Source organism: Daphnia carinata, chromosome 1 (assembly GCF_022539665.2).
Source record: "Daphnia carinata strain CSIRO-1 chromosome 1, CSIRO_AGI_Dcar_HiC_V3, whole genome shotgun sequence".
In the NCBI taxonomy this organism is placed as follows: domain Eukaryota; kingdom Metazoa; phylum Arthropoda; class Branchiopoda; order Diplostraca; family Daphniidae; genus Daphnia; species Daphnia carinata.
In genome coordinates this window covers 8051942-8078408 of record NC_081331.1, presented here as the reverse complement: position 1 = coordinate 8078408, position 26467 = coordinate 8051942, and the positions used below count along the sequence as shown (strand labels likewise).

The 26467-nt window shown below is 41.2% G+C and overlaps 2 protein-coding genes and 1 pseudogene across 3 annotated transcripts; 1 reads left to right on the top strand and 2 right to left on the bottom strand.

The window, feature by feature from the left end:
* Positions 1-12503, top strand: part of LOC130702719 (adhesive plaque matrix protein-like) — an 82146-nt pseudogene extending 69643 nt beyond the window's left edge.
* Positions 12504-16119: 3616 nt separating this feature from the next.
* Positions 16120-19816, bottom strand: LOC130701590 (uncharacterized). Its single transcript, XM_057523542.2, has 8 exons — positions 19708-19816; positions 19126-19215; positions 18721-18829; positions 18244-18641; positions 17867-18188; positions 17681-17792; positions 17152-17607; positions 16120-17078 (listed from the first exon to the last, which is right to left on the bottom strand). Exons 2-8 carry the CDS (start codon positions 19177-19179, stop codon positions 16445-16447), a joined length of 2085 nt encoding a protein of 694 aa, XP_057379525.2. The 5' UTR covers positions 19180-19215; positions 19708-19816; the 3' UTR covers positions 16120-16444.
* Positions 19817-19927: 111 nt separating this feature from the next.
* On the bottom strand, positions 19928-25389 carry LOC130701598 (titin homolog). Of its 2 annotated transcripts, none has more exons than XM_057523551.1 (11): positions 25251-25389; positions 25078-25168; positions 24930-25019; positions 24595-24859; positions 24194-24536; positions 23640-24125; positions 22210-23568; positions 21398-22093; positions 20895-21336; positions 20484-20812; positions 19928-20421 (listed from the first exon to the last, which is right to left on the bottom strand). In XM_057523551.1, exons 2-9 carry the CDS (start codon positions 25110-25112, stop codon positions 20963-20965), a joined length of 3648 nt encoding a protein of 1215 aa, XP_057379534.1. In that variant the 5' UTR covers positions 25113-25168; positions 25251-25389; the 3' UTR covers positions 19928-20421; positions 20484-20812; positions 20895-20962. The 2 variants fall into 2 exon arrangements, with proteins under 2 accessions (XP_057379534.1, XP_059351739.1); XM_059495756.1 differs by having other exon boundaries at positions 22210-23565.
* Positions 25390-26467: the final 1078 nt, after the last annotated feature.

Sequence of the window (26467 nt, the reverse complement as noted above, 5' to 3'; positions counted from 1 at the left end):
CGTGATGCTGATGACACATGGATGCGTCAGCTAGCTAGCAGGTGTTCATCTAGGTCACCCGTGTTGCGTATATATGGTGTTGCAATTGACATGTTTATACTAATTACTTATTAAAGATGTTGCAGAAGAGAATATAGGTATAAGATATAAGTGGAAGCATGAGAATATAAGAAGGCGTATATTGGCTTCGTTACATCGCTCCCGGCGGCGTGAGATTACGTCCCGTAATCAAACTGCATGCATGGGGATGGATTCGGAAGCTGGTTGCCGTGATTTGTAGGTGGGACGGCAGCATACGACCCAAATGACGGTGAAAAGGCCGCAACTATAGCAAATGCGTAAGAAAAGAAGCACTAAAAGGCATAATATGCCGATGAAGAAATATGTCTTGATGGTCTCCCACCAAGATGTATAGCTTCCGATACTAGAAGCTGTTACAAAAATGTTCGTCGCACTAGGTCTTTGACGTAAGGTATATTCCGCTGGCGGGTGTTCGTTGATCGCGGCAGCTATATCAGCCATGATATTCATGTGATTAAGCATGTTGTCGGTATATGCCGGATTACTTTGATGCACGTAATCGAAAAACTCGACGTTTTCGTAGCGAAAAGAGTGTGCGAGCGTCTGCTCAGGCAGCACAATTGTGGCTTCAATCAGCTGCCAGGTGTTGTTGCGGAAAGCATAAGGCTTATCGTTAAAGTTTACAAATCCATTTGTCCAATAGCAAGGGGAATATTTTACAAGTTCCCAGCCATCGAGGTTAATTGTATAATTTTGAAATTTTGGTTGCGGTCCGCAAGAAGTCAAAACAGTATCGAATGTGACATTTAAGGCTTTACACTGGATCAGTACAGCCGTTTTACCGAAAGCTTGTAATTTTGTGCACTTGGGTAATTGTAGTTGTGAGGCTGCTAACCATCCATTATATTGAGCGGTTGTAACGGCTCTTTCATGTTTGGCTTTGCGACCATCGCACTGTAATAATTGAATTTGGCTTGCCAATTCGTTTTCATGATCGGTCAGTTGATCTCGAATATATTGAATATTCGCCGGGATGTTTAAATCTTCAGCGCTAGATGGCGCCGGAGGCTCCGATGTTGTTGAATTTTTCATGATGGCCGCTGTTGTGACAAAGAGTTGTGATTGGCCAAGGATTTCAAAGGAAGAAGTCTTATTGGAGCAATTTTTCTGCACTGAAAAACAACGCGATGACGGCAACAAATGAAAGTCTAGTTGATTTCGGTCGTCCTGAAGTCGGAAAATTTGTTTTTCCCCAGGTAATTGTATCAACTTGCCGATACCTTCTTCGACAAGCCGGGTAATTGCTTTAGTTTTCTGTGTGTAGGTTTTGTCCCAAATCAGAGTTAAATGATTATGTGACAAATTTCCTGATGCAGCAGAAGCAGTTCCGATAGGTGTTGAAAAATCCGCATTCTCCTTTTGCTGGAAAAGTTGAATTTTATCGAGAACACAGTTTAATATTTCGGAATCGATTGTTTGCAACCAATATCCAGAAATATCGGGTTCATCATCGAACACAAATTTTCCATCCGAAAAAGTCATTCGTTGATTGTCGCACCTTTTATTGTTAATCATTTCGTTGCACTCGGTAGGTGTTGTATCGATGGAAATTTTATCTGGCACGATCACTGTTTGTCCGAAAAAATTCATTGTAATACGTCTTATATTTTTCCAGCGCGCACAAATATATCCAGGAAACTTGGTCACAGCTCGTTCTTCACTATATACGGCATATTTTACACTGATGGCACGATTTTTGGTAGATTTCGGCTGACAATTCGCGTCGGAGAATTGAATAATTCCCATTTTCGACGGCTCCGAACAATCGCACACGGTTGTTTCAAATGCTCGCGAGTGTAATCCGTGAAGGCACAATAGCAGCAGAAATGGAAATAGAGACATTTCTAAATACGGAAGAATATATAAAAAAAACGTACAAGAATAAAAGGGAACAATGTAACTGACAAACATATATAACTTTATCATGTGGGTGTTATAAAATGGAAGCAAACACGAGAAGAAAAGTAGTAAGAAAACGAAAATGAAAAATAGTCTACGGCTTTTGAAAGGTTAACTTATTTTTCCGTCGGCTTTTCCTAGTTAGCTACGGCAAAAGGGAAGAAAAATATAGGGCACTGGAATATAACTGTGTTTTCGGGGGAAGAAAATTTTATCCATCATAATAACTAGTATCGTTGGAAAGAGGAGAAGATATGCTTAATTATCGAAAAGAGAAAACAATAAAATATAATATAGGTTAGCGGGGAGGACGAGAAGAAAACGTTTAAAAGTTTACGGCGGAAAAAGTTTTTGCCGTGAAAGGTCACGCGCAGTGTTCGAATTTTTTCCTAAGTTCTAACAATGCGGTCGGGATAGCGCATAAATGAAAAAAGTATACTACGGCACACAAAGAAAAATGCAGTTAACGGGAACAATCGGTATGTTACCCAATCTTTTACGCCAGGTGTAAAATATTAGCTAATAGCTCAATGGTAGCGCTCTCAGCTGTGACGCCAAAGGTTCTGAGGTTCGAATCCCCAGTTTGACTATATAACTCATCAATTGCGAAGTAGTTGATATATTAAGCTACATGAAGGCGTTCATATAAATTTAGCAAATATATATGATGAAACAGAAAAATGCGAAAGTTAAGTTTTTTTCTAAGTCCAACTTAGTGAGAAAGAAAGAAAGAAAGAGAATGGAAGGGAGAGACAGAGATAAAGAATGTGATATATGAGAAGAAATGGAAATTATCCCTCAGGGCTTGAAACAAGGCCATATGCTCCAGACATATTGTGTTGAGAACGAGACATGTTACTTGTCCTGTGGCAAAACGTAGGCAATAGTAACGCGTATAAGGAAGAAAAGGGGAGTATATTGTCTACGAAAAAAGAAGGAAGGGATAGAAGGTAAAACTCTACCTGGCGCGAGAGAGAGAAAGAATAGGAATAAGGGAAATGGAAAATGCGAGAATGCATTTTCGGCAACTTGTGTCATTTGCCGTAAGGAAGTCTGACGTGGATAACGTGTGGCGAGTGACAGAAAAATTTTAGTTTTTTATATATATGGTGTGGATTGGTTTATTTGGATACCTTGACAGACGGTCAAGTTATGCATGTAGTATAGACTTATTCGTTTTTCTGTCTATACGCAACCCTAGGTAAGGTAGTGGGTTTCCCTTTACGGTTTATGATTTCTTTTGGCATATAACCTTATTTTATTTATATGGAACAAACATATTGACTACGGTATTAGGGAAAAACAGAAGTTTTCTTCCGCTTCTTTTTTTTTTCTTTCTTCCGCCTTACAATTGGTCGTACCAATCGCGCCTTGGCCTTTTGTTAGCTGTGTTCCACAGCTCTGATGGCCAGTTGTATAGTGGTGGGTGGCGTTTAGCTGGATCTAAGTCCAGAATTCTTTTCAAGGTGTAAACTGCGCTGGCCCAATCTTCAGCGAAGAGGTCGGCGTTAAGTCTTGTGGTGAGTATGTTGGTTTTCTCGTCGAGACGTCGCTCGTAATTGCGATGGGCCTGATCCCAAGAGTCTTGGCTAGTCTGGTCTGGGGAATGAGGTGTTGGGTTGACCCCCTCGACCGTGTTTTCTGCCACTGGCTCCCAGGGCAAGTCAGTAGTGGGCTCCGTTGTTGTCACCACTTCGTTAGCTTGCACGTCGTCACCAGTCCCTTCGACGGTGTCTTGTTCGTGTTGAACGCTAGTTTGGTTTTCCATCTTACTTTGATGATGCTTTGCGGTGTGGAGATAAATCTTGTTAGAGTTGTGACTATAACGAGTTGTCGGAAAGATGTGGCTCTTTTCGATCTTCTCACTGTTATATACTTTCGAGTTTTTTTGTTTTTTTTTCTCTGAAACGCGATCAGCAGACTTGCATGCGGATGAGTTATCAGATTTAATATCTGAAACGCATTGGCAATTGTCTATTCCTTTGCGGGCGTCCGGTTGCGTTTTGTGGTGTCGTTGTTGCTGACGGAACGACATCCGACACGTTCATCCTTCCATAACATCGTTTCATATAGGGGCTTTAAACGGTTAACGTGCGTACGTATACATATATATATGAATTGTCGGCTATGTCGACAGTATTATTGGAATATACTTTTACAATTCTATAAGGGCCTTTATATTTGGAAGTAAATTTCCTACTATCGCCCTCTTTTACAACTCTAATATCTAATAAGACTCTATCTCCTACCAAATATTGTTTTACATTCGCCCTTTTATTATATTGCTCCCTTTGACGTTTTCTGGCTTTTTCGCTCTCCTCACGGACGCGTTGGAAACTATAGCGCAAGCGTTCGGCTAAGTTACCTACGTAATCCGATGCGGATATAAATGTTTTTGGGGACGCGTCAAGAAATTCATTGATGGGTAAATTGGGGTCTCTACCGTGTAATAAGTAATAAGGGGTGTCCAGTGTAGAAGAATGGACAGAACTACGATAAGCAAACAACACATCATCCAGTAAATCTTCCCAATTTGCGTGCTCGCCGTCTTTCAATTCTTTCCTCAACATTGTTGTTAATGTTCTATTGAACCTTTCAGTTTCGCCGTTACTAGCTGGATTATAAGACGTTGTCAAACGTTGTTCAATGTTGAACTTTTTACAAAAGGATCGGAACAATTTCGATGTGAAATTAGTACCGCGATCTGAAAGAATAGCTTTAGGCATACCGTGTCTAACTATTATTGTTTTGTACACACATTCTGCTGTTGTCTGCGCAGTCTGATCCTTTAAAGCAACAGCTTCCACCCATCGGCTAAAATAATCTGTGATAACTAAAATGTAACTGTTTCCATTGGGCGAAACTGGTGTGATAGGGCCTAGAAAATCCATGCCTATAACTTGAAAAGGGGCCTTTGCAATTTCATGAGGATGCAATAACGCTCTGTAATTTGATGAAGTGTTGGCGATGCACACCTCACAAGCCTGACAATATTTTTTTATGTCTTTCCTCATATTTGGCCAATAATAATGATTCTTTACTTTCAAATAGGTTTTATAAAAGGCTAAATGTCCACTCATCGGTGCATCATGTAGTTCTTTGAGCACTAGATGACGTAACGATGTAGGTAAGACCAACTGATGGTGAGTTTCGTTTCTTTTGTTATCAGAAGATGGCAGCACGTGCCGGTAAAGCGTACCGTCAATAACTTCAAAATACTCGATTTCTTTTACCCAATCTGGTTTCGATTGGAGAAATTCTTCTTCAAGTTCACCGTTATCTAAATAATTTCGAATGACTATGCAAAGGTCGTCTTCTAATTGTCTTTCACAAATTAATTTAATATTACGTTCGGTTTGGATACTAGCTATTTTTAAGCGTGACAAGCAATCCGCGTTTTGATGAATACGTCCCGGTCTGTATTTTAATTCATAATTCGTTGCGGCCAACAGGATAGCCCATCTTCCTAATCTCCCATTGTTATCTTTCTGATTTTTAAGCCATTGAAGTGGACGATGATCACTTATGATCTCAAAAGGTTGGTCTAAAAGGTAATGTCGAAAATGCTTAATCGCATCGATAACCGCAAGTGCCTCTTTTTCAGTCGTACTGTATTTAGCTTCTGCCTTCGTTAGCTGTCTACTGGAATACGCGATTGGGTGCTCGTGACCATTTTGAATTTGGGACAGTACCGCTCCAATGCCATAATCGCATGCATCAGTGAAAAGGAAAAATTTCTCGTTGAAATTGGGGTAAGCCAGTACTGGTGGAGTCACTAGAGATGTACGCAAGGTTTCGAAAGCAATGTTTTCCTCGTTTCCCCAATTAAAAGGTTTTCTGCTAAGTTCTTTATGGGTTAATCTGGTTAACGGTTTGGCGATTGATCCAAAATTTTTAATAAATCGTCTGTAATACCCAGCTAGACCCAGAAATGATCTGACTTCATCTACCGAAGCGGGTCTTTTATAATTAATTATTTTCTCAATTTTGCTCGGATCAGGTTTAACACCATCAGTCGAGATGACATGGCCTAAATAATTTACTGAACTTTTAATGAACTGGCATTTTTTAAGTTTTAATTTTAAATTGGCATTGTTCAATAATTCAAAGATTTCCCGAATATCATTCAAGTGATCGTCGAAAGTGTCTGAAAAGATGATTACGTCATCCAAGTAAACTAACGCTTTACTTCCCAAAACGTCTTTTAGTACATAATTCATTAGTCTTTGAAATGTCGCAGGTGCATTGCACAATCCAAATGCCATACGTTTAAATTCGTAAAGGTTATTTTCCACTACGAATGTTGTTTTTTCAATAGCCGGCTCATCAACTTGAATTTGCCAATAACCTGAAGCTAAATCAAGAGTGGTGAAAAATTTCTTCCCATACAGTTTGTCCAATGTTTCATCTATCCTCGGCATAGGAAACGAATCCTTTTTTGTAATACTATTTAATTTCCTATAGTCAACGCAAAATCTTACTTCTCCACCCTTTTTTTCCACTAAAACCACAGGTGAAGCCCATGGCGAATGTGAATATTGGATCACATTAGCATCCAACATTTCCTGTACTTTATCTTCCAATATTTTTCTTTGATTATTTGTAACTCGATAAGGGCGTTGTCGAATAGGGCCTCTTCCTTGTGTATCAATTGTATGTTTAATGAGACTAGTGTTCCCTAATTCTGAATCTTTTGCTGCGAACAAGTCGTGGAAGTCATTTAATAGTTTTGAGAGCGGAGCTTGAAATTCAGCGTCGACTTCTGAAATTAAAACGGGCTCACTTTTAATAGTAGGCTTTTCCTCTAATTTACTTAAAGCAATTTTCCCAATTACGTTATGAATAATCTCAATTACGCCTAATGTAGTGTTCCTAGGAAGTATGACTTGATTTAACGAATGATTCTCGACCATAATTTGATATTTCCCATCTTTAGATACGTTTCCAATGAATTCCTCAATAAAAATACCGTTCGGCAAATCCTCTGCTGGGGTAAACATAAATGTGGTATTAGGGGGACATACGGAAATGAACCTTTCATTTGCGTTGCAACTACTAGCGAAGTCTGACGAAATAGCGTCGTCTTTTTGACCGTCGTAACTGCCATGTCTGGTACCCTAGAGATGGCTGATCCCTGCGCATCCCTTGCTAAATAAATGCTCCTGGCTTCTCCGTCAAGCCGAAAACCGTGCTTCTGGATTGCATCCCATCCAAGGATACAGTCTTCAGAAACACCATTTGTAACAATAAACTCTTGTCTTAAAACTGACTCTCCGTATCGTACGGGCAATGTAACTCTTCCCAGCGTATGTAACTTTTTCTCCCCTACATCATACAAATCGAAATCAAGCTGACTGCAGATCGCTTGACCTCTCGGGGGTAACTTATGAAATATTCTCTCGTGAATAATGCTTTTAGACGCGCCTGTATCAAATAAGGCTTGCAACGGTATCTGAAAAATTTTTAATGGAATTCTAGGGGTCGATTCATTTGTTATAGTTGTTAATTTTGCGACTTGTCGGGATTTTAACTGAGGCTCCCTATCAACTGACCCGAAGTTACAGTTGATATCTATTGGTTTCCCTGACGCTGAGGGGGGACCTGGAATATTCGGCCTATCGGAGCTCCTGAACTTAGGACAGTTATTCGATTTGTGTCCGATTTCACGACAAGAATAACAAATTGGAGGCTGTGCTTGTTCTAAATTATGTCGTTGGAATTTACGGCATTCCGATTGTGTATGCCCACGAAAACCGCAGAAATTGCAAGTTATTCCATTTTGAGTAGGCCGATTTCTCGAATCAATAAAAGGTCTGGAAAACGAGGACGTGGACTGTGTAGGTCTATTAGAGAATCCCGGATTTTGGTAAGAATTGGTGTTATTATTGGGTCGATGAGGAGGAGGTCTCCAATTTCTGTCTTGATTGCCGCTATTGGTTTGGAACGAAACTTGTTTCTTATAAGGGTTGCCTGTTGGAGAAGAAGAATAATCTTTCTTGTCCCTTTGGAGCTGTTTGACTGCTTGCGTGAGTTCCTGAAGAACATCCCTAATGTCTTCCCTGTTTTCTTTCGGGCTCTCCGCATTTTTATTCCCTTGACTAATATTAGCAACGACATTATTGACTATTTCCTTCTGGTCGATTAACATTTGCTTGAGTTCCGTCAAATCTGAATGTTTTGTGTCACACGATCCATCGATTGCTCTAACAAACTCATGTTTTTCCCGATCTGTCTCTAAAGCTTCCAAACGAACGGCATAAATACGCGTTGATGCTACAAGCTCGGTAAAATCGCGAAATTCTTTATAACGTACTTTGGCCTGTAATTTGGAATCCAACCCCTCGATAAATTTTTGCATAAGGATTATCGTGAACGATTTCTCTGCATAACCCGCTGGATACGCCTTCTTAAAAATCTCGTGCAAGCGATGCGCATAGTCGACAATTTTTTCGCCTGGTTTGCGTTTAGCCTTATTGAATTTTTTTATATAGACATCGACGTTTTCATCCCCATGAAAGTGATCAAGTAACGCTTCTTTAATAGACGCATAATCATGCGGATGCTGCCTGATAATGTTTTGAAGTACTGAAAAAGCCTTATCTGTTATTTTAGCTCGCAGCATCTGAATAATCTTTTCTTCTGACCATGCTGCCCCATCAACTATGCTTTCAAAAGATTCTAGCCAAGAGTCAAAACGAGAAATTGGACTTCCCGAAAAGGAAGGAAGCAATTGTAGGCGCGAAAAAGTGTGTTGGTTTGTCTGAAAATCATTTAAGTCGTTGACTGTGGCAGCCCGTGAAGGAGAACAAGATTTGGCCATGTCGGGATCGAATATGAGAGGATTCGACGTCTTTCGCCGTGAATTCTGAGGGTGTCCTGAAATGCTGTTCGTAATCGCCTCAGTTGCGCTATCAGATCTTCCTGCTGATTGGATTGCTGGGCTTGAGGAGGGTGTTGAGTGCGTGACTGGTTGGAAGGCCGGTTTCTTTGGCGTGCTCGCCTTCTCTTCGGAATGCGTTCCGACAGCGGCGATTCCTGCGGACTCGGCGTGGTTTGCTGTTCTTCCTGGGTCCTCGGAATGTATGATAGCAACTGTCTCAATTCGTTGGTAGCCGGAATGAGTGTTTCCCTGATTTCCTTCGTTATTCGCTGCCCGTCCGGTTGCACCGATGTCTGGAAGTTGTTTAATTTGGTCTGAAGCGATGTCAGTTCCGGCAATAATCCCTCCAAACTGCTTATGGGCTGAACTTTTCTTCGGTAAGGGACCAGGTGGAGGATGTCCTTGAGGAACTTCAGCTGGTACTCCCGCAGGGTGTCCTTTAGGTAGGTTGAGAACTGCGCTATCTCGATTGCGAGTAGGGAATATGTCCTGTCCTCGAGGTTGTTGAGCAAGCTTTCCTGGGGGACAAAGTTGAACAGGTCCTTGTCCTTCGCCGGCGTGTATGTCAGTAACTCGACGATGTTGTAAGTCTGTCCTAGTAGGTAAATCGTAAACTCCCTCGCATAGGTTGTGAAGATTGCTGTCAGCGCGGCCACTTGGTTCTCCGCAACCTGTGCCGTTGTCCTGGTTTGTCCAATTGCTATCGTTTCAAGGACTGCTCCCAAGGCTTTCAGGAGTGTCTTCGGGTTTTTCAAATCCGTTGTCACGTTGGCTTGGTATTGGTACCGCAGCCGGATTGTTTGCATCAACGATCGTAGTTGTTCCCAAATTAATGGATTGGTTGACTGGAAATCCAATTCCCTCTCCTTGAGGTACCTGAGCGTCAGTAGTAGGGACGGTAACTGACTCGTTGGTGCCGGGAATATTCTCGATTGGTTGGTCGTGATCTCGTGGTATAGGTGATGGAGACTCACTTTGGGTTGACCGTCCATTCACTGGGCTTTTCTTTTGGAAAAAGCTTAAAGAGTGCTCGAGAGAAAACTAGTCTTTGATGTGTTTCCCACAGGTGATTTTATGGGGGAAAAACGAGAAGCTAATCTTGCATAAACAGACGGAACGGTTTGAGTAGGTGTAACGGAAGCTTTGCTACCAGGCCAAATTCTCCTAGCGGTAGGCTTAACTAATGGAGATACGGCCTCATACGCCGTGTTAGACCTCAATTTCTTCAACTGGGTGTTATCTGTCTGCACTTTGGGAGTTAAAATGGGAAAAGCCGACTGCTTAACATCTACTGTTCCTTTTCTGACGGCTGACAGCCTTGCAATGTATGCGGAACGGTCGTGGAAGAAGCTGACAATTTTTCGAAACTAATGAACTTAGCTATCGTTTCGTCATTGATTTGCACTACGGGTGTTACAGGAATAAGCGGGGTGTTCAAAGGTGTACGAGAAAGTTTATGCCCACCTGACATAACATCGTCCATCATTGTGGTAGAGCTCCTGAAAAACGCTGCCACCATTATGTAAAGTATCTTCCTTGTGGGAAGACTGACTTTACGGTATTTAAGACAAAAGGAAATAATAACGAGCTCGGAGGCGTATTTCCCACAATGATAGATAGTCAAGGTATCCAATCCTTCCTCTCCACGTCCCCTTCCACGGGAACGGCCTCGTGCTCGCCCGGTAGAATCCATTTTCTTCTAGTTGAGTTTCAACCTGGACCTTGTTAAACTACTTCCAGCATCAATTTGAAGTTTAACCTTATGAACGCTGATGAACAATTCTGATTTTCACTTTCGCACGTTTGTTCAGCAATAGCTTACGCCCAGAAGATATTTTCTTGCTGTGTAATTTGTATGAAGGTAAGTGTATCCGCGCCGCCATTCGGAAACCACGCGACAACGGCCGGCAAATTGTGACAGACATGGTGCGGCTGAGGAAGGTGTTGGACACGCGGCAATATCTAGTTATATCCTCGACATCTTAACTCCCCGCTGATTAATCTTCCCATTTCTTGTACGTTTTTTAGGTTGGTGCTCGTACCCTGGTTATTGACCGTTCTCCGTTGCGTAAATTTTGAATTCTGCTTTCATTGCGTTTTCCTATTGTTAAGCGTGGAGTCATTTGGTGGGTTAGGTGATGGTATGTTCCATGGTGGATAATTAGCAGCTAGTAATCATTTAGCTTTGTTTCCTTTTTTTGTTTTTGCTTTGTTTATTTTTTTGTTTGTTTGTGTGTTTGTGCGTGGTTTTTTGTTTTTTTTTTATCGGGAGTGTCGCATGCCTCCGAAGAAAGAGTTGGTAGAGCGTTTCGACCGTCCTTGCTACCACATTAGGACACGTGGTTCCGGGCCATCCTGGGGGCTCACCATCCAAGGAAACGCAGGTGTCTAGGGTCAGGCTTGTAGCACCTAGCGTAGCGTCCCCGAGGGGAAGCATTGTATTTAATCTATCGCCGGTCGAGGAAAAGCCAAAATCAGAAGTAGAGCCACAGAAGCCAACTGCAGCCATGGATCCTGCACTGACTGCCGCTCTGGCCCAGTTTACAGCCGGCATTGCCCAAGAGCGTGCTCAGCAGCCACAGCAACAGCAACACAACGAGTTAATGGCGGCATTGCGCGACCAGGTAGTAGAAAACGCAGCCCTGAGGCAACTGGCCGTCACTACCTGTCAGGTGCGCGTGTCGTAACCCGCAGGGCTAGTCAATCGAAACAGGGTGAGTTTGGACGCAGTAAAGTGAGAGGACAAACATAATTTGATTCAGTCTAGTAAACCATTTCGACTGAGCAAGAGCAGTACTACAATTCCCATCGGTTATTCACATCGTGTTTTCCAACTTTGTAATTATGGGTAATTTAATGTTGAATTTTACTATATAGTCGTAGGAATTAAACCTGTGATCAATTTTAGTTTCAATCAATTGTAATAAATTGGTGTGTGTTTTCGCTGTGCTCAATTGGGGCAAGAGATTTATGTGTGTATATTATCTTAATTTCAGCTAACTACGGCGCGATGCCGCTGTTGGCCGTTGTCTCTGTGATGGCTGGACAGGCCATGGGTGGACCAATGGGTTCGTCTTCTTCTGCATACTGCACCAATTCAGCGCCTTACTACACCACAACCTATGCTGCTCCAAGTTACTACACCACCAAGGCTCCCGAATACTACACAACAAAGAAGACCGAGTATTATACACCAACATATGCTGCCTCCAGCTACTACACCAAGCCTCCGCAATACTATACGACCAAATCGCCGGAATACTACACTACAGCCTCTTATTACACAACTACGTATGCTGCGCCGACGTACTACACAACGACATACGCCACACCGAGCTACTATACTGAAGCTCCCCCTACATATTATGCTGCGCCCAGCTAGACCACCACTGCAGTTGCCTATCACACAACAGAAGCAGCCAAATCTTATGTAGCTCCAACTTACTACACGGCAGCTGCCCCGTCGTACCACGCCGAGCCGACATACTACACTGAAGCCCCGAAGTCTTACGCTGCCCCAAGTTACTACACCACGGCTGCTACTTCGTACTACGTGGAACCTACCTACTACACCACAACTTATGCTGCCCCGTTTTACTACACAGAGGCTCCTCAATACTAGAGGCTGCTGAATACTACACCACAACTTACGCCGCTCCACAGTTCCTGATGAAGTGACGAAAGGGCCGCACTACCATGTTACACTGATAAACCGCGAAGGAAGCGAGCCCCAAAATTTAGCTCAACAATTGATAGAGCAAAATTATGCCATTTCGCTAGAAAACGATGAAGATTTTCGTGCAATCGAACGCAACTCGGCTGCAATCAAGAAGGAGGCTGAAGAAAATGAGTTACGAGGCAAAATGTGCAAATCGCAACACCTGGACGATGCAGAAGATGACCTGAAATTTGATGTTTCGCCTGGTTGGATTGACCTCTTTCCGAAATCTCAAGAAAGTGACGATACTAACTCAAATACCGATTCTCGTCGATCTGACGAGGCATCTGGTGAAAGTGGCCCAGCATCAGAAGAGAAGCTGGTGGTGCAGCAAATTGTACATGGAAATCAAATTTAGCGCTAATCGGTTACACGAAGCCTTTGAAGGACAGTTTTGAGTCGCTTCCCTACAACGAAATGGGCACATGTGATCATAAATTGTCAAAACATAGACATTTTCGTATTTCAATAGGATGTTTGTGTAACGTTCGTTGTGGGCCACCTGAGCGATTATACCATTGAACTTTCGGAGAACCATTTGAGCTTCGTGGCCGATGTTAATGGATTGAGGTAGTAATCTTTTGCGATACAATGTTAACGTGTTGAAATGTATTACCTTAACCATTGTGTCGTTTTACAATTCGGCGTAGATATGAACTGAACACGTTCACGTATGGCTACATAGTTCCAGAAAAAAGCTCCCATTGCATCGTTAGTTGCGGAGTAAAAGCGACGCTCCGGAAGCAAGAAATAGGTTCAACATAGATCCGCTTCATGCAATCCGCCTTAAAGCAACCTTGGCTGACTCGTGATTTTGACTATTGGTTGATTAATAATTCGTCAGACGATGAGCAGCAATTGGAGCCAAGAGTAGACCCAAGTAGGAAGCTTTTTTTATTAACAAAAAATCAGGTGTATTGCTGAAATATTTTGATTTTGATTTATTCAGAATTCGCATTCGACGAAGAACAACTCGAATCGTCATCAAGTGATTCGGGTGATGAATTTTGCATCGATGAAAAGTTGCTTCGTGACGATGACTAATTGACTAACAGCCAACTAGTCCATGGACTATTTTGAACTATGTTATCAAGCAGGGCAAACTAATATTGAAGACACACCTTATCATTTTATTTCTGTCAAATCCACTTTGTGATCTCTTTACTATTCCTGTTTTATAGTCATGGATGTAAGTATTTTTCATTTTGCCTTTTTTTCCCACCGCTTTCCCACTGTGCGTGGTCTGTTAAAATACTGGACCAACCTTTAGCTAAAAGAACAAAGGGAATGATTTTTTTTTTTTGCGTGAGTTGAAAAAAAAACCCGCAGTAGACCAAGAACGGAAAGAAAAATATAGAGAACAAGAAGAACATAGAAGAAAACGAAAAAAAAAACCCATGCAGAGAAATGTATGTCGTTCTTGTACAAGTGCACCCCAAATCTCTTGTCCTAAAGAATAATACAACTCAGTTTCAATAAAACCTTTTGTTTGTATCTAAATAGACTGATTGCTGTTCTTTAGGATTATTCGGCGACTATTCAGTGAAACCTAGATGTTGCTTTCCGCGTATTTTCAATTGGAAATTTTGAAATTCCCCGCTAGCGGTGGAAACGCAGCCTGAGACGGTTATTCACTACACCATACAGTACAACAGAGGTGGGGTAAGAATACTGGATATTCAAAAAAATTCAACTTCTTGTTGCCCCTGGGCCAAAGCGATGAATCAGGGTGGCAGTAGCTGCTATAAAATGAGGCCATATCGAAGGTTGAAGCCAGTCGAGTGAGCATCTCAGACACAGTAGAGTACTAGCAGTTTCATAAATACTCGCCACAATCTCTTTTTGGCCTCTTCCACAAATACAGATACAGATCTATTCAATTACGATATGAAATTGTGTTCTGCCGAAGACGTAGAAAGGCCGTTGGCCTGACACAGATTCACTAGACATGGCAAAACGAAACACAGAGCTGGAAATTCATTAGCGTTGACAAGTACGCACATTCATAGCAATACTTGGCAGGACAATAAAAGAAATCTTCATACTTCTTGCCTATCCGTCAAATTGGTGATGAGGGATACGAAACATAAACAATCTCGGGCATCGCTGGAAAAGGGGAATGCGCTGACGCATGTACCTAACGACACCAAAAACCACTGATAGTAAAGCGCTACAAGGGTTATTGGGTGCAGGGCGCGAATGGTATTCTTAGACTTACGACAAAAAGGGCAATTCTTTATGTTGGTGGGGTTCAATAAAAGAACATTCCTGCATACGAATTCCGTTTTGCAGGGATCATGCTTAATATAAAAATTGCAACTGAACGCTAAACCAGTATTACAATGGAATGCAATGATTTCCTCTACTTGTGAACAAAACAAATTGGTTTAGGTGTCCCTAATAAAATCACAAAAGATGCAATGAAACTCACTATTGTGCTAACCTTTAAGTAATAAAAGAAACATTGGGTAAGTTCTTCGGGAAACATAAATTAACCACGTTTAGAGGAACCAATTAGTATCTATCAGATATCAGGACTGATGCTGGTGTTAGGCATTTTCGGAAAATGACCGTTACATTATTTTTAGGGAAATATGAAGAGCTTACCTTTAAGACACAGAAGTTTGAAGTTTCAATGCAGTCAACTCTACATTCTTTTCCTCAAGGCTACTCCTCGTCATCCCGACACATATGACGTAAAGAGCGACGTTGGAAGATAAATGTTGCAGTTTAATCGGGGCTTCCCACGGTGATTTAGGACCACGACAAATCATGTCAAGCAAATCATAAACATACACCTTCGCGATAGTGTAATTTCTATGAGGAGTTGACAGATCCTGAAAGAATAAAAATAAAAATAATAGTTTGAGTAGAAAGTGACAAACTGAACATTTTGGCACCTTGAGAAGACTCTTCTAGAAGATTTGAATTTCGCTTTATGCTTTGCATATTTGGAACAAATGTCCCTAAGAGGAAAGCGCTCCAAGGGCATCTTAACCATCAAACAGTGTGTCCCGTAAAAGTACAATCAAAATTTGAGTTGATCCAGAATTGATGACTTACAGAAAAAGCAACAGACGATAACAAGGCTTGAACTACTCCGGCATTGTAGCTCCAAATTCCCTTGCACGAACAATAAAAGAAACTTTTATCACATGAATTTTAAGGTCTCTAATAGTAAACCAACCTTATCTTGAGACATGCAGGCAGTTGGTTTCTCAATACGGTTTCCAACAAACGGTGTAGCTAGAATCGGACTTTCGTGGCCAGTTTAGAGAAGATTGCAAATCACCCTGCTAGCAAACATAAAAAAATAAAGAATTAGGCACAGAAAATGCTGCAGAGAAAGCCAAATGTACGTGCAAGCATATGAAGGTTACATTACCTTTCTTCCTAGTTTCAAACACGTTAATAGAAATAGAATTTTACCGTACGTGAAGCAAGGCTTAGCTGCTGAAAGTAACCATAACATTAACAATAGACAAAAGACATCCTCTAAAGAGGAAGATAGAACGGAAAGGCGATACTCGAGAAATAAGAATACGATAGAATTTGTATATATTACTCCAGTTGACTAAACAGGAAAAATATTGTGATAATAACAACGAAAAATGAATGACGAAATTTTGAATAGGCAATGCGAGTTTGTAAGTTTTAAAAAGAATATTGTAGATAGACTTCAAAATCTAAATCTAAACTCACTGGGAAATCAATTTTGTTTTCTACGTTTCCAAAAAAATGCTCCTGGTCTTGACTTTAAAAGAGAAGCATTACTGTGATCATTTTAAAAAGCGGAGCATTCGCTTACGATGCGACGGTAGCGACATGGAATGGAATAGAATTTTGAAACGTAACATTAAAAAATGTCAAGCAGGTACACATTGCGTGTTTCTGTCTTTAGCGCGAAGACGAAGGATCCAGAAGGAAGGAAAGGTACAAAAGCGCTTCCTTAGTTGTTCTCTGGCGATTCCTTGGACGACGACGAGCCTCGGACGACGACGATTCCTCGAACGACGGCGATTCCTCGAACGACGGCGATTCCTCGGACGACGGCGATTCCTCGGACGACGGCGATTCCTCGGACGACGACGATTCCTCGGACGACGACGATTCCTCGGACGACGACGATTCCTCGGACGACGGCGATTCCTCGGACGACGGCGATTCCTCGGACGATTCCTCGGACGAGAAGACAATTCCAGCATTTCACCTACGAATGTTGAACGCCAACGAACAGACGACGAAGCTGCTGAGATTAGCGGATTGGTTGAAGCAGATGATGGTAGTAATTTGGGAAGCGAAGATGAAGCAGGTAAACTGAGTTTTAAGGTTGTAGATGCTGATCGTTTAACAGAGCTTTTCGTAGGGCCTGATAAATCAGTGTTTGTTTCTTCTGGTACAGGGTAAGCTTCAGGTTTCGATCCGATTTCATTCGGTAGCGGGCAGATTTGTTGAATCCGATTAGTACATGGTTTTTCTACAGTCAGGATTTTCTGAGGTCTGCAATTGTTAATAGAAAAGAAGGTGAGTGCAGGGCTAACTGATTAAATTTTTTGTTGACACTTTTCCTAACCTTTTTGGAATCCATAAGGCATCCGCCAAAGCGATTCTCGAAAAGGACCGCACGATCTCGTCATCTACTCTGGGTTTTTTATTTGGCCCTCCATCTTCGGATTTCATTGCGACTCTCTTACGAGCACCCTCTAATGTGGATGAGGACAAGATTTCCGGTTTCGTAGAACTATTGCTGATCGTTTCCCTGTCAGACGACGAAGCTGCTGAGATTAGCGGATTGGTTGAAGCAGATGATGGTAGTAATTTGGGAAGCGAAGATGAAGCAGGTAAACTGAGTTTTAAGGTTGTAGATGCTGATCGTTTAACAGAGCTTTTCGTAGGGCCTGATAAATCAGTGTTTGTTTCTTCTGTTACAGGGTAAGCTTCAGATTTCGATCCGATTTCATTCGGTAGCGGGCAGATTTGTTGAATCCGATTAGTCCATGGTTTTTCTACAGTCAGGATTTTCTGAGGTCTGCAATTGTTAATAGAAAAGAAGGTGAGTGCAGGGCTAACTGATTAAATTTTTTGTTGACACTTTTCCTAACCTTTTTGGGAGCATATTGGTAGACTTATCATCGACATGATTTGTGTCTAGTTTCCTGTTTGCTAACACAATAACGCCCATCAATAAATCATGGGTCAGGCTTTCTACTAATACTGCAAAACATAAAAATCACATCGCTGAAGGACAAAAATAAACTAACAAATTGTGGAATAAAAATGCTAGTTACTTTTCACGTGAGGTGACAGTGATGCCAATTCCATTGTGGAACAGTCTCCTTTGACTAGAGTAATAAAACAGAAAAGCTTTACTGGACCGGGAACATATGTCGTCCTTAAAACGGTAAATCCCTTCTTTTCATGCATGTAACAGAATACTAAGTAATCGTCCAAAGTAATGCCTGTTGCAGGCAAAAGCTTGGTAAAACAAATTTCGTCTTCTGCCGCCTTTCTTATTTTGAAATAATTCAAAGCTTCTGCCGCACTGATTCTATTCGAAACTAATAATTTCGAGGGTATTTCCAGCTTTGGAAAATCCGCCATATTCTTTTCCTAAAAAATGGAAATTAGGTTTTAACATGATATGCGTATACGGGGAGTAACTCACGTCTAGTAGTTCCATTTTCACTTTCACGCAAACACCTGCAAAGCTAATGTTAAATTCCCAGGCAATCACGTCCAACTCCATCCTGTGTGATTGCTCATCAGACGTTCTGTTAGTTGTTTCAGTGTCCACCTTAGCTGTTTTGCCGCCTCCACCTGTAACCTGGGGCTGCTGCCTACTGCATGAACCACTAAAAACGCTCCTCCTCTCAGAACTCTTTAGTTTCAATTTTTTCCAAGCTTTCGCTTTTAATGTACAAACGTCACTCTTCGATCCGGAGCTCAACATCGGGTCCAACTGAGAAATGACAAGGTTCCGTAGGTCAAGGGTGCTCCTATCAGCAGTGGTTTCATTATTATGTTTTGCCATCGTTTGATGAATTTTAGGAAGACGAGTTTCAGCTATAATAGGAAATAAAGTGAAAGGTTTGATGACTATAAAAAGAAAAAAAAAAAGGACAGATTATTGTCGCTTTGTTACCTTGAGAAGCAAGATTGTTGTAGGTTTCCTTCTTCTGCAAAGCTACTACAAGGGCATCACCATTAGTTCTTGGCAATATTCCAGACTCAGCGTTGTCATCCATACCAAGCTTGGAGTAGATTTCATGCAGAGAGAAATAGGAAAAAAGGCAGTTTTAATGGATGAATGGTACAGGCATCAGCATTTTTACTTAAGTGATAAAGAAAACTATCAATATAATCAATCAATTGTATAGGATCTTTTTTTTTTAAATTCAAAGTTGTTACGTTAAGGGAATTTTGTCTATGTAAGGTAACACTTTCAAGCTGTCCATTTGCACTACAGCCAACTGCACAATGATAAGCATTCAAAGAAATACCAAGGATCATTAACGCAAATAAAAAATAAATAAATAGAATGTCTCACATCTATGAATGAAATGTCTGACGAAACAGGTTTTCCCTTCTTTCTTGCATCCATCTAAAAACTGCCACCAGGACAATGTCCTATTGTTACCTACAGAAGGGAACAGCCCAAAGAATTTTATGTACAATTAACCAAATTTTTTATTCAATACAAATTAACAGATTTGTGCAACTTTCTAACCACGAATTAACTTAATAACTGTTTCACATGCCCTTAAGTTGATAAGTAGAAATATTGAATTATGCAAATGTCTTTTTCTTTATTTAGAGCATGATTTAAAGTCTACGAAGTGAAACCGTCCGAGCACTGAAGTTTACGTGCATGGCTTTTCGAGATCGGTTTTCGAAGGGCTTAATGCACCTGATTGTGATCATAAAGGCCTAACTACTCGGAAACTAGGTTCGGCTCATTTATGTTGCGCCTTAAGATTCTATAATCTTGGTCGACTATTTAATCATGACTATAGTCCGCCATGACTCTACGTGAAGAAAGGATGACCTCCGTACAACCATGCGTTTGAGGAATCAAGTATTGATATGAAGTTCGGGTTACCCCAAAATTTCTTTAATACTAAAAACTTACACGGAAAAGAATCGATTTATCGTTAAGCGTTGCTTGGGTGCTAGGGCTGACGGCGTCTTCAGAGTGCAGTTGTAGGAGAGAATACTTTAACCGCCATTTTCTACCACTGAAACCAACGGATGGGAAAGAGCTCCATCCGGCGTTGCCATACGATTCTTAATCTAAAATTGCAAATAAGGAAATTATTTACGAAATTACTGATTTTTATTTTGCTGGATCACTTGAAACAGGTAAACTGGGCAAAATAATTTTTTCCCCTTCCATTCAGTCCGTCTAAATTAATCCACGTTACCAACCTATCCAGCATTCAAGACAAACAGAAATAAAAGAACATAACAAACAAAGTGTTGAACGTACGAGAAGTATCAACGTAAAGATCACATATATATCAATTTTTAAATTTTTTGTTCTTTGTTCATTACTGGATAAAAATAAAACGGCATACAGAAGAGCTGGGGATGGATTAGAACCCTCAGCTGAAGTATGCTTTGCCACACACAATAACGTATAAAAAAAAACACCATCGATTTCACAAAAACATAAAGTAAGAAAAAATAAATAACAATTAGCTTACATAAAGATAGAACTAAGCTCGTCTTTAGCCACACCAAGTGTTGCTGCTGTTAAATCTGCTGTTTGTGGAATTTATTCGGCTTCATTCTCGCGCGGCAAGAGTGTCAAATGTTCTTGTTTTTCAACTATAATGGCTCCTTCCTGCAGAAACAGAATACTCATTTTAAACACTATCAAATGGCGGAGTTTATTTATTTATATACCTCTGGTTTGGTGTTATCCAGATGAATGGGTGAAGAATGTGTTGTCTGGTTGGACTGATCGTCTGCTGTATTTATGATACAGATATCGCTGACAGTGTCATTGCAGGCCACCTGTGCTGACCCGGTAGGCTCACCAAGTTTACACGCTTCATCTTTCAAATCAGACGGTGGCATTACAGGGGGTGTAACTGGCATCTGTTCACTAAATGAAGAATCCAAATTGTCATCATGAGATTGAATATCGATATTATTCGCCACAATAAACGACGTTAAGTTAGAATTCAGCTCTTCAACTACCGCTTGCTGTTTCAAAAACTGCTCGTCAAGATCTATGATTTTGTAAAATAAGACGTTTAAATGAAACTTATAAAAAAAGAAAGAAAAAAGTAACACGCAGAAAAATAAAGTTACCTAAAAAAGAATCCTCGTCTTCTACGATTAGTAGCTCGCCGGGACTGTACGACACGTTTGCAACGCCGTTATCTAAAGAACTTGTTGTGCATGCCAAAGACGTAACCAGCCAAACCGCTCTTTTCTTTCAAATCATATTGCGCTGAATCAGTATCTATTTGGTTGACCTCTGCAGTCACCTTTTCTTTATCAATATTTTGATACATGCCTTCCACGGAAATATTACAGCATCGTTCCGGACTCATCGAAGGCTGTGTTGTAGGCGTCGATGGTATGGCGCCTTTAGATGTAACTGAATCCCCCTTTTTGAGGGACCCTTCGAAGGTTACATGTTCATCGATAACCTCTCGTTCTGAAGCATCTGAACGGCGATTAAGTTCTTCCAGCACGATAAGTTGTTTCATCAACTTCCTTTCTAACCATAACGTATTGCTGTCCGCTGCTATTTGAGAAATCAAACATATTAGGATACAAGTACATAAGGTTAAAGCTAAATTACGAACTTGTAATAGCAACTTCCTCGTGAAGGCTGAGCAGCTGATTGTAATTCCGAAGTTCTTCCCCTTCATTGAAGCCTCTGAAACCATCGGCCTCAAGTTCGGTAGATGGGCTGATTGCATGGGATTTAGGAGATTTTGCTTGTTCCTTATACCTATTCGATTTTCGGCTGTGGTGTCGATATTTACTTCTTGATTTCGAGCTACTAGAACTATGTCTGTCGTGTCTTTCGCGATCTTTCTTTTCTGACTGACGACTGCTACTGCGATAGTCGTACCCTCTCGACTTAGATTCGGAATGACGAGACGACCTCACTGTACTCTTGGATCTCTTGAATCCATCGTCCTTCATGCTTGAACGTGAACTGGTCGTCCTCTTTGCGTCTTTCTTTTCGAATGTTTGGCTAGAATCCAGGTCACTTTTAAATCTCGGCAATATATGCTTCAAACTTGAGTCTTCAGGGGGTGTATCAGGAAAACCAGCCGTTTTCGATGTATCGTCGTCTAATTCACCATAGTCTTCATTGACTTCTTTGATAAATTCTTCTCCTTTGTGGGTTTTTATCAGGTATTTGTTGACTTGAGACAAGCGTTCCTGTTCATTTTTTTCGATTAAGTTCAGCTGGCGTTTGGCTTCTTGTTCCCGCCATTCGGCTAAATCCTTAGATGCCAATTCCTCGGTTGACATCTTCACCAATTGAACTATAAACATCAAATATACAATTAAAATAGTAAAACTATATGGTTATCAAAAATTTTTTCGAATTCTTCTATGAAAATTCACAATTATACATTTGCATAGCAACTCTTTCCATTACCTGGCGTTATCTGCTTTGTAACGATCTCGAGGAACAATCCAGAATTTTTAGGATCTTTGATGTTATAAATCAAACTCCGATATTTGCTTTTGTATTTTATGCTAACATCTTGCTTGAACAGGGTATAAAGCGATTCTTCCACCTCGTTCGCAATTTCTTCAACGGCTGCTTCGTCTATTTCCAGATCATTAACATCTTTGCATCGGTTCCACAGAGCTTCCTTGAGGGAACTCCTCGTAATAACCCTAGTTGATTCAGTGTCAGGTTTCGCTACTTTTGCTGATGTCTCTTCTGCTTTGGGCGTTTCCAGAGACCTTTTTCGTGAACCTTTCGCTTTGGATGAAGACGAGGAATCGCTCGGTTTCTTTGAGTTGCGACTATCCACTTCGCCCTTTGACGATGAAGTTGATGAATGTGTGTTAGCTTGTGGTGTCGTAGAACGAGCAGTTTGCGTCGACGAAATCGTAGAAACAGTCGGCAACGAGGGTTTAATTGGAAGTGATTCAGGTTTGATAATTTCATAGGTAGGATTGCTCTTCAGCCACTGTTCCAAATTTCCTACTGTCGGTGCAGACGCACCACACAGGATCTTTCCAGTCTTTTTTTCCATGATTGGGATGGACGTATCTTTAGCCAAATTGGTTGGCTTATTTCCTGACGCCAAAGACTTCCTCATTTCCGTCATGGCAAGCAATTTAGAGGCCAGCGCAGGTGTTGGTTGTGCCTTTAAAAGGGTGTAGTCGATTGAATCTTTAAACATGGATTCATCCGACGATGCGTTCGGTGTTGTTAGCGAAGTACTAGGATCAGATGGCTCCTGTAATTGCGCGTCATTCATCTTCTCCTTGCTCATTGCGTTACGCGAATCTTGCACGTGGCTAAGGATACATTCATCACTACAGTAGATACTGTCTGATTGTGCATCATTCCTACAGCTTTCGATTAAACAAGGATGTTTCTTGGCTTCCTTAGGTATGTCAATTTCCTTTCGAGAAATGCGTGCTCTTCGTTGTTCCTTTAGCATATCTATCTTCGTTCTCAGATCTACGATTTCTTTGGGAGGATCTGAATTTGAAGAAACAGTAACCTTTGTTTGCTTGATTGTCGGTACCTTCTCTGCAACAGTTTGTCTCTTCGATCTGAAACGCGTTAACGGTCCATCGGGTAAAACAGGAGCGGATGATAAGGCAAGTTCTGCGGCAATGGGTTTAACAGGTTCGTCAGGAGTGAAATTTAGTGTTTCAGATGGCAACGTTGAATACACTTCTGTGAATTTGATCTGCTTTGAAGCATCTATTTGACGATTCAACTCTTCCATTATGGCTTGCTTCATTAGCAGTTCCCCATCTACAGGGGCTGCTGCAATAATTCATAAAAATAATAATAACCATTATCTTTTGTGGTTTGATAATTTTAGAATAGAAAACAACCTGGAATCTGGACTTTTTCTTCGTCGATCGGAACTTTGCAGGGACTTGCTTCCTTTTCGGCCTCCAATGTAGCATCGCTGGATTCACCTGTCACCAACGGAATTGTAGTTTGAACAGCTGGAAGAGGTTTACCTAGAAGTTGTGTCTTTGACGAGGATATCTTGGCAGCAGAATGCTGAAGAGCGTGTGTATGAATTCTAGCTTTGACAGGGTCAACACTCTGAATATCTTGCTGTAGCTTTTGACGAATGGCGGTTAATTGACTAGGTGCTTGAGCTGGAGCAGATTGGCTTTCAGGCATAGCATCGATCTTCTCAACTGCACCTGATTCTGTTTGGCCATCGTCAACTGGAATGGTACTGTTTTCCACTTTGGCAACTTTGGAAGGCCTACCAGATGTACCATAACAGGTTTGGTCCATCGGGCGCTTACTTTGGATTACAACAATCGCCAGTAATAAATCGGAAAATCGATTTTCTCTCAAACCTTTGTGAATAAAAAATAAGCATTATTCAATCATCTATTATGTGAAAAACTGAGTGAAATAAAACTACATCTTGCTGAAGCGATAGTTTCCAGCTCCTTTGGCAAATGATCTTCTTTGGGTAACGGAGTGATGTAGAAATCCTTGATAGTGCATGGAAGTTTGGAATCCGGTACAGACCCAACAACACCATAACAGTTTCTTTTGCGGACGCCATCAAGAAAGTATTCGTAACAATCCGCGTAAGAAATTTCCGCTTTCACTGCTTGCGTAAATCGGAATACTACGATTTTTTCGTATCTCGTGGTCCTTACTTGCCTCAAGTAATTCCACACTTTTTCAGGCTCGATAGTACCGACGACTCTCAATGCTGTGGGTATCGCTAGATTAGCGAGATCCGACGAGGAATCCGTCTAAAATAAACAGGAAAACCAAAAATTTGCAGTGGTGGACATTCAGTGTTATACTTACGTCTAAGTTTTCCATGTTGATTCTGAACAACATGGAACGATGCCTTATCGTACCGTTCCAGACAAAGGGACACGATATCGATGAAACTAATCGTGGATCACACGAATTGGCACTTTTGATTGTTGTTCTCTGAGTGGCACTCCAGTCGTTCACTTCACTGGCTGCCATTGTGGCTCTTACGTTTGAAGCAGAACTATTTCTACTAGACCAAACATCAGCTTCTGTGTCCCAATCCTCCCCATCTGTTGTTGCGACCGCATTTGATCTGGTGGACGGAGCTAACGGTTTGCAAGTCGATGGTATGGGTATTAATGGAATGATTTTGGATAACTCACTTTATAACACACGCATGTGCCTCTACCAGCACCTCTTCCTCGCGTCGAACTGGTTGGACACTCGTAGGACATATGGCCTTCTTGATTACACTATTGATACATATTAATGATTAGTTCCTGAACAACTCTACTTCATGAACGGAGTTACTTTATAACAAGGTCGCTGGCCTCTTGTACCGCCATTACTTCTACCTCTTCCTCTAGTGGGGCAATTATAAGACGTGTGTCCTTCCTCGTTACTTTATAAGATAATATTGCCAAACATATATGGGGGTGAGTAAAGGATGTAACATTTAAAAAAAAATTAATGGATAAAACTACCTGAATGCAAGGTCGTGGCGGCCCTCTACTACCACGGCCTCTTCCCCCTGGCCGAGCAGTATAGCCGCTAGAGGTCCAGGAATTGCCAGTATTTTCAGAGCTTCCCCAAGCATTGGATTGACTTATTCTAGAAGTAGACCATCCCGTGGTTGTTCTCCAAGGATCCTCTGAGGTCTCCCAGGTGTCACTTGAGCCAGATTTTGGAGTGTACGTTGTTTTCTCGGTGACTGCATTCGAACACGACGACCAAGAGTTCCAGTCATCTGACGCGATGGATCTGGCACTGGTAGGAGATGCGTTGTCCGATAGATCCCAACCAGACTGACTATCGCTGTTGGTTCCTGCTTTAAAGTTGTGTGTTTTTGTTTTACTACTGGACGCATAAGCGTCAGCACATGCTCCCCATTCATCAACGAATTGTGTTTCACTTGGACGTGGAGCTATTTCCTTTTCTGTTGAATCAGCTTTGAAAGAGTCAGTTTTGCACGAATCGGCCTCTTCACTCCAGCCATCGTCAATTGGAACTTTTTCAACTGTTTTCTTTGATGATGCAGATTGGCTTTCATTTGTTGATGCCCACGTATCTGATGCAGCATTCCAATCATCCCCGTCAATACCCGGTGATAGCGTCAAATTGCACGCAGAATTTGATTCCTTCGTAGCAGTCGACCAATCGTCAGTAGGCGCGTCCAATTCAGGTGACGCTTTTAATATATCTTCTTGGGAACGAAATGTACATGTATATTTCTGTTTAGAATATTTTTTAAAATGTTAAATATAAATACCTTGAGAATTTGATGTAGTAGAAGCATCCCACAGTTCTAAGTTAGCTTGATTATCACTCTTCTCAACACTTGCCAATTTTTCAGGTTCTTCTGTGACGGTTACACTGGCCTTGAGAAAGAAAAATGTAAATTTTCAATAAATTTGACTGTGGAAATTAGTCTACATTAAATTTGATAAATGTAATACAAAATATTGGGACCTTTTAGGTCCCAGCTTTTTCTTACGTAGAATTCGATCGAAAGTCGGTTAGGCGAGGAAGCAAAACACGAGAAAATCAAAACAAATTAAGCTACTTACTGCAATTGCATGTGGATCAATTATATGGGATGTAATTGACTCTTTTTTTAGTTCACATTCTAGCTCAACGTGTGGTTCACAGAGCTCTTGTAACTCAGGACGCAGCTCTATTTCTTGGGACAACTCCAATAACC

Excerpts from the sequence above, each read along its gene's own strand:
- LOC130701590 (XM_057523542.2), bottom strand. The coding sequence starts at position 19,179 with ATGGATGCAAGAAAGAAGGGAAAACCTGTTTCGTCAGACATTTCATTC. Across the intron at positions 17,608-17,680 it reads ACCAATATGCTCCCAAAAAG|ACCTCAGAAAATCCTGACTG; the intron begins GTTAGGAAAAGT and ends TAACAATTGCAG. Across the intron at positions 17,079-17,151 it reads GCCTTATGGATTCCAAAAAG|ACCTCAGAAAATCCTGACTG; the intron begins GTTAGGAAAAGT and ends TAACAATTGCAG.
- LOC130701598 (XM_057523551.1), bottom strand. The coding sequence starts at position 25,112 with ATGGCGGTACAAGAGGCCAGCGACCTTGTTATAAA. Across the intron at positions 24,537-24,594 it reads TCAACATGGAAAACTTAGAC|ACGGATTCCTCGTCGGATCT; the intron begins GTAAGTATAACA and ends TGTTTATTTTAG. Across the intron at positions 21,337-21,397 it reads CGAGGAAGTTGCTATTACAA|CAGCGGACAGCAATACGTTA; the intron begins GTTCGTAATTTA and ends TTTCTCAAATAG.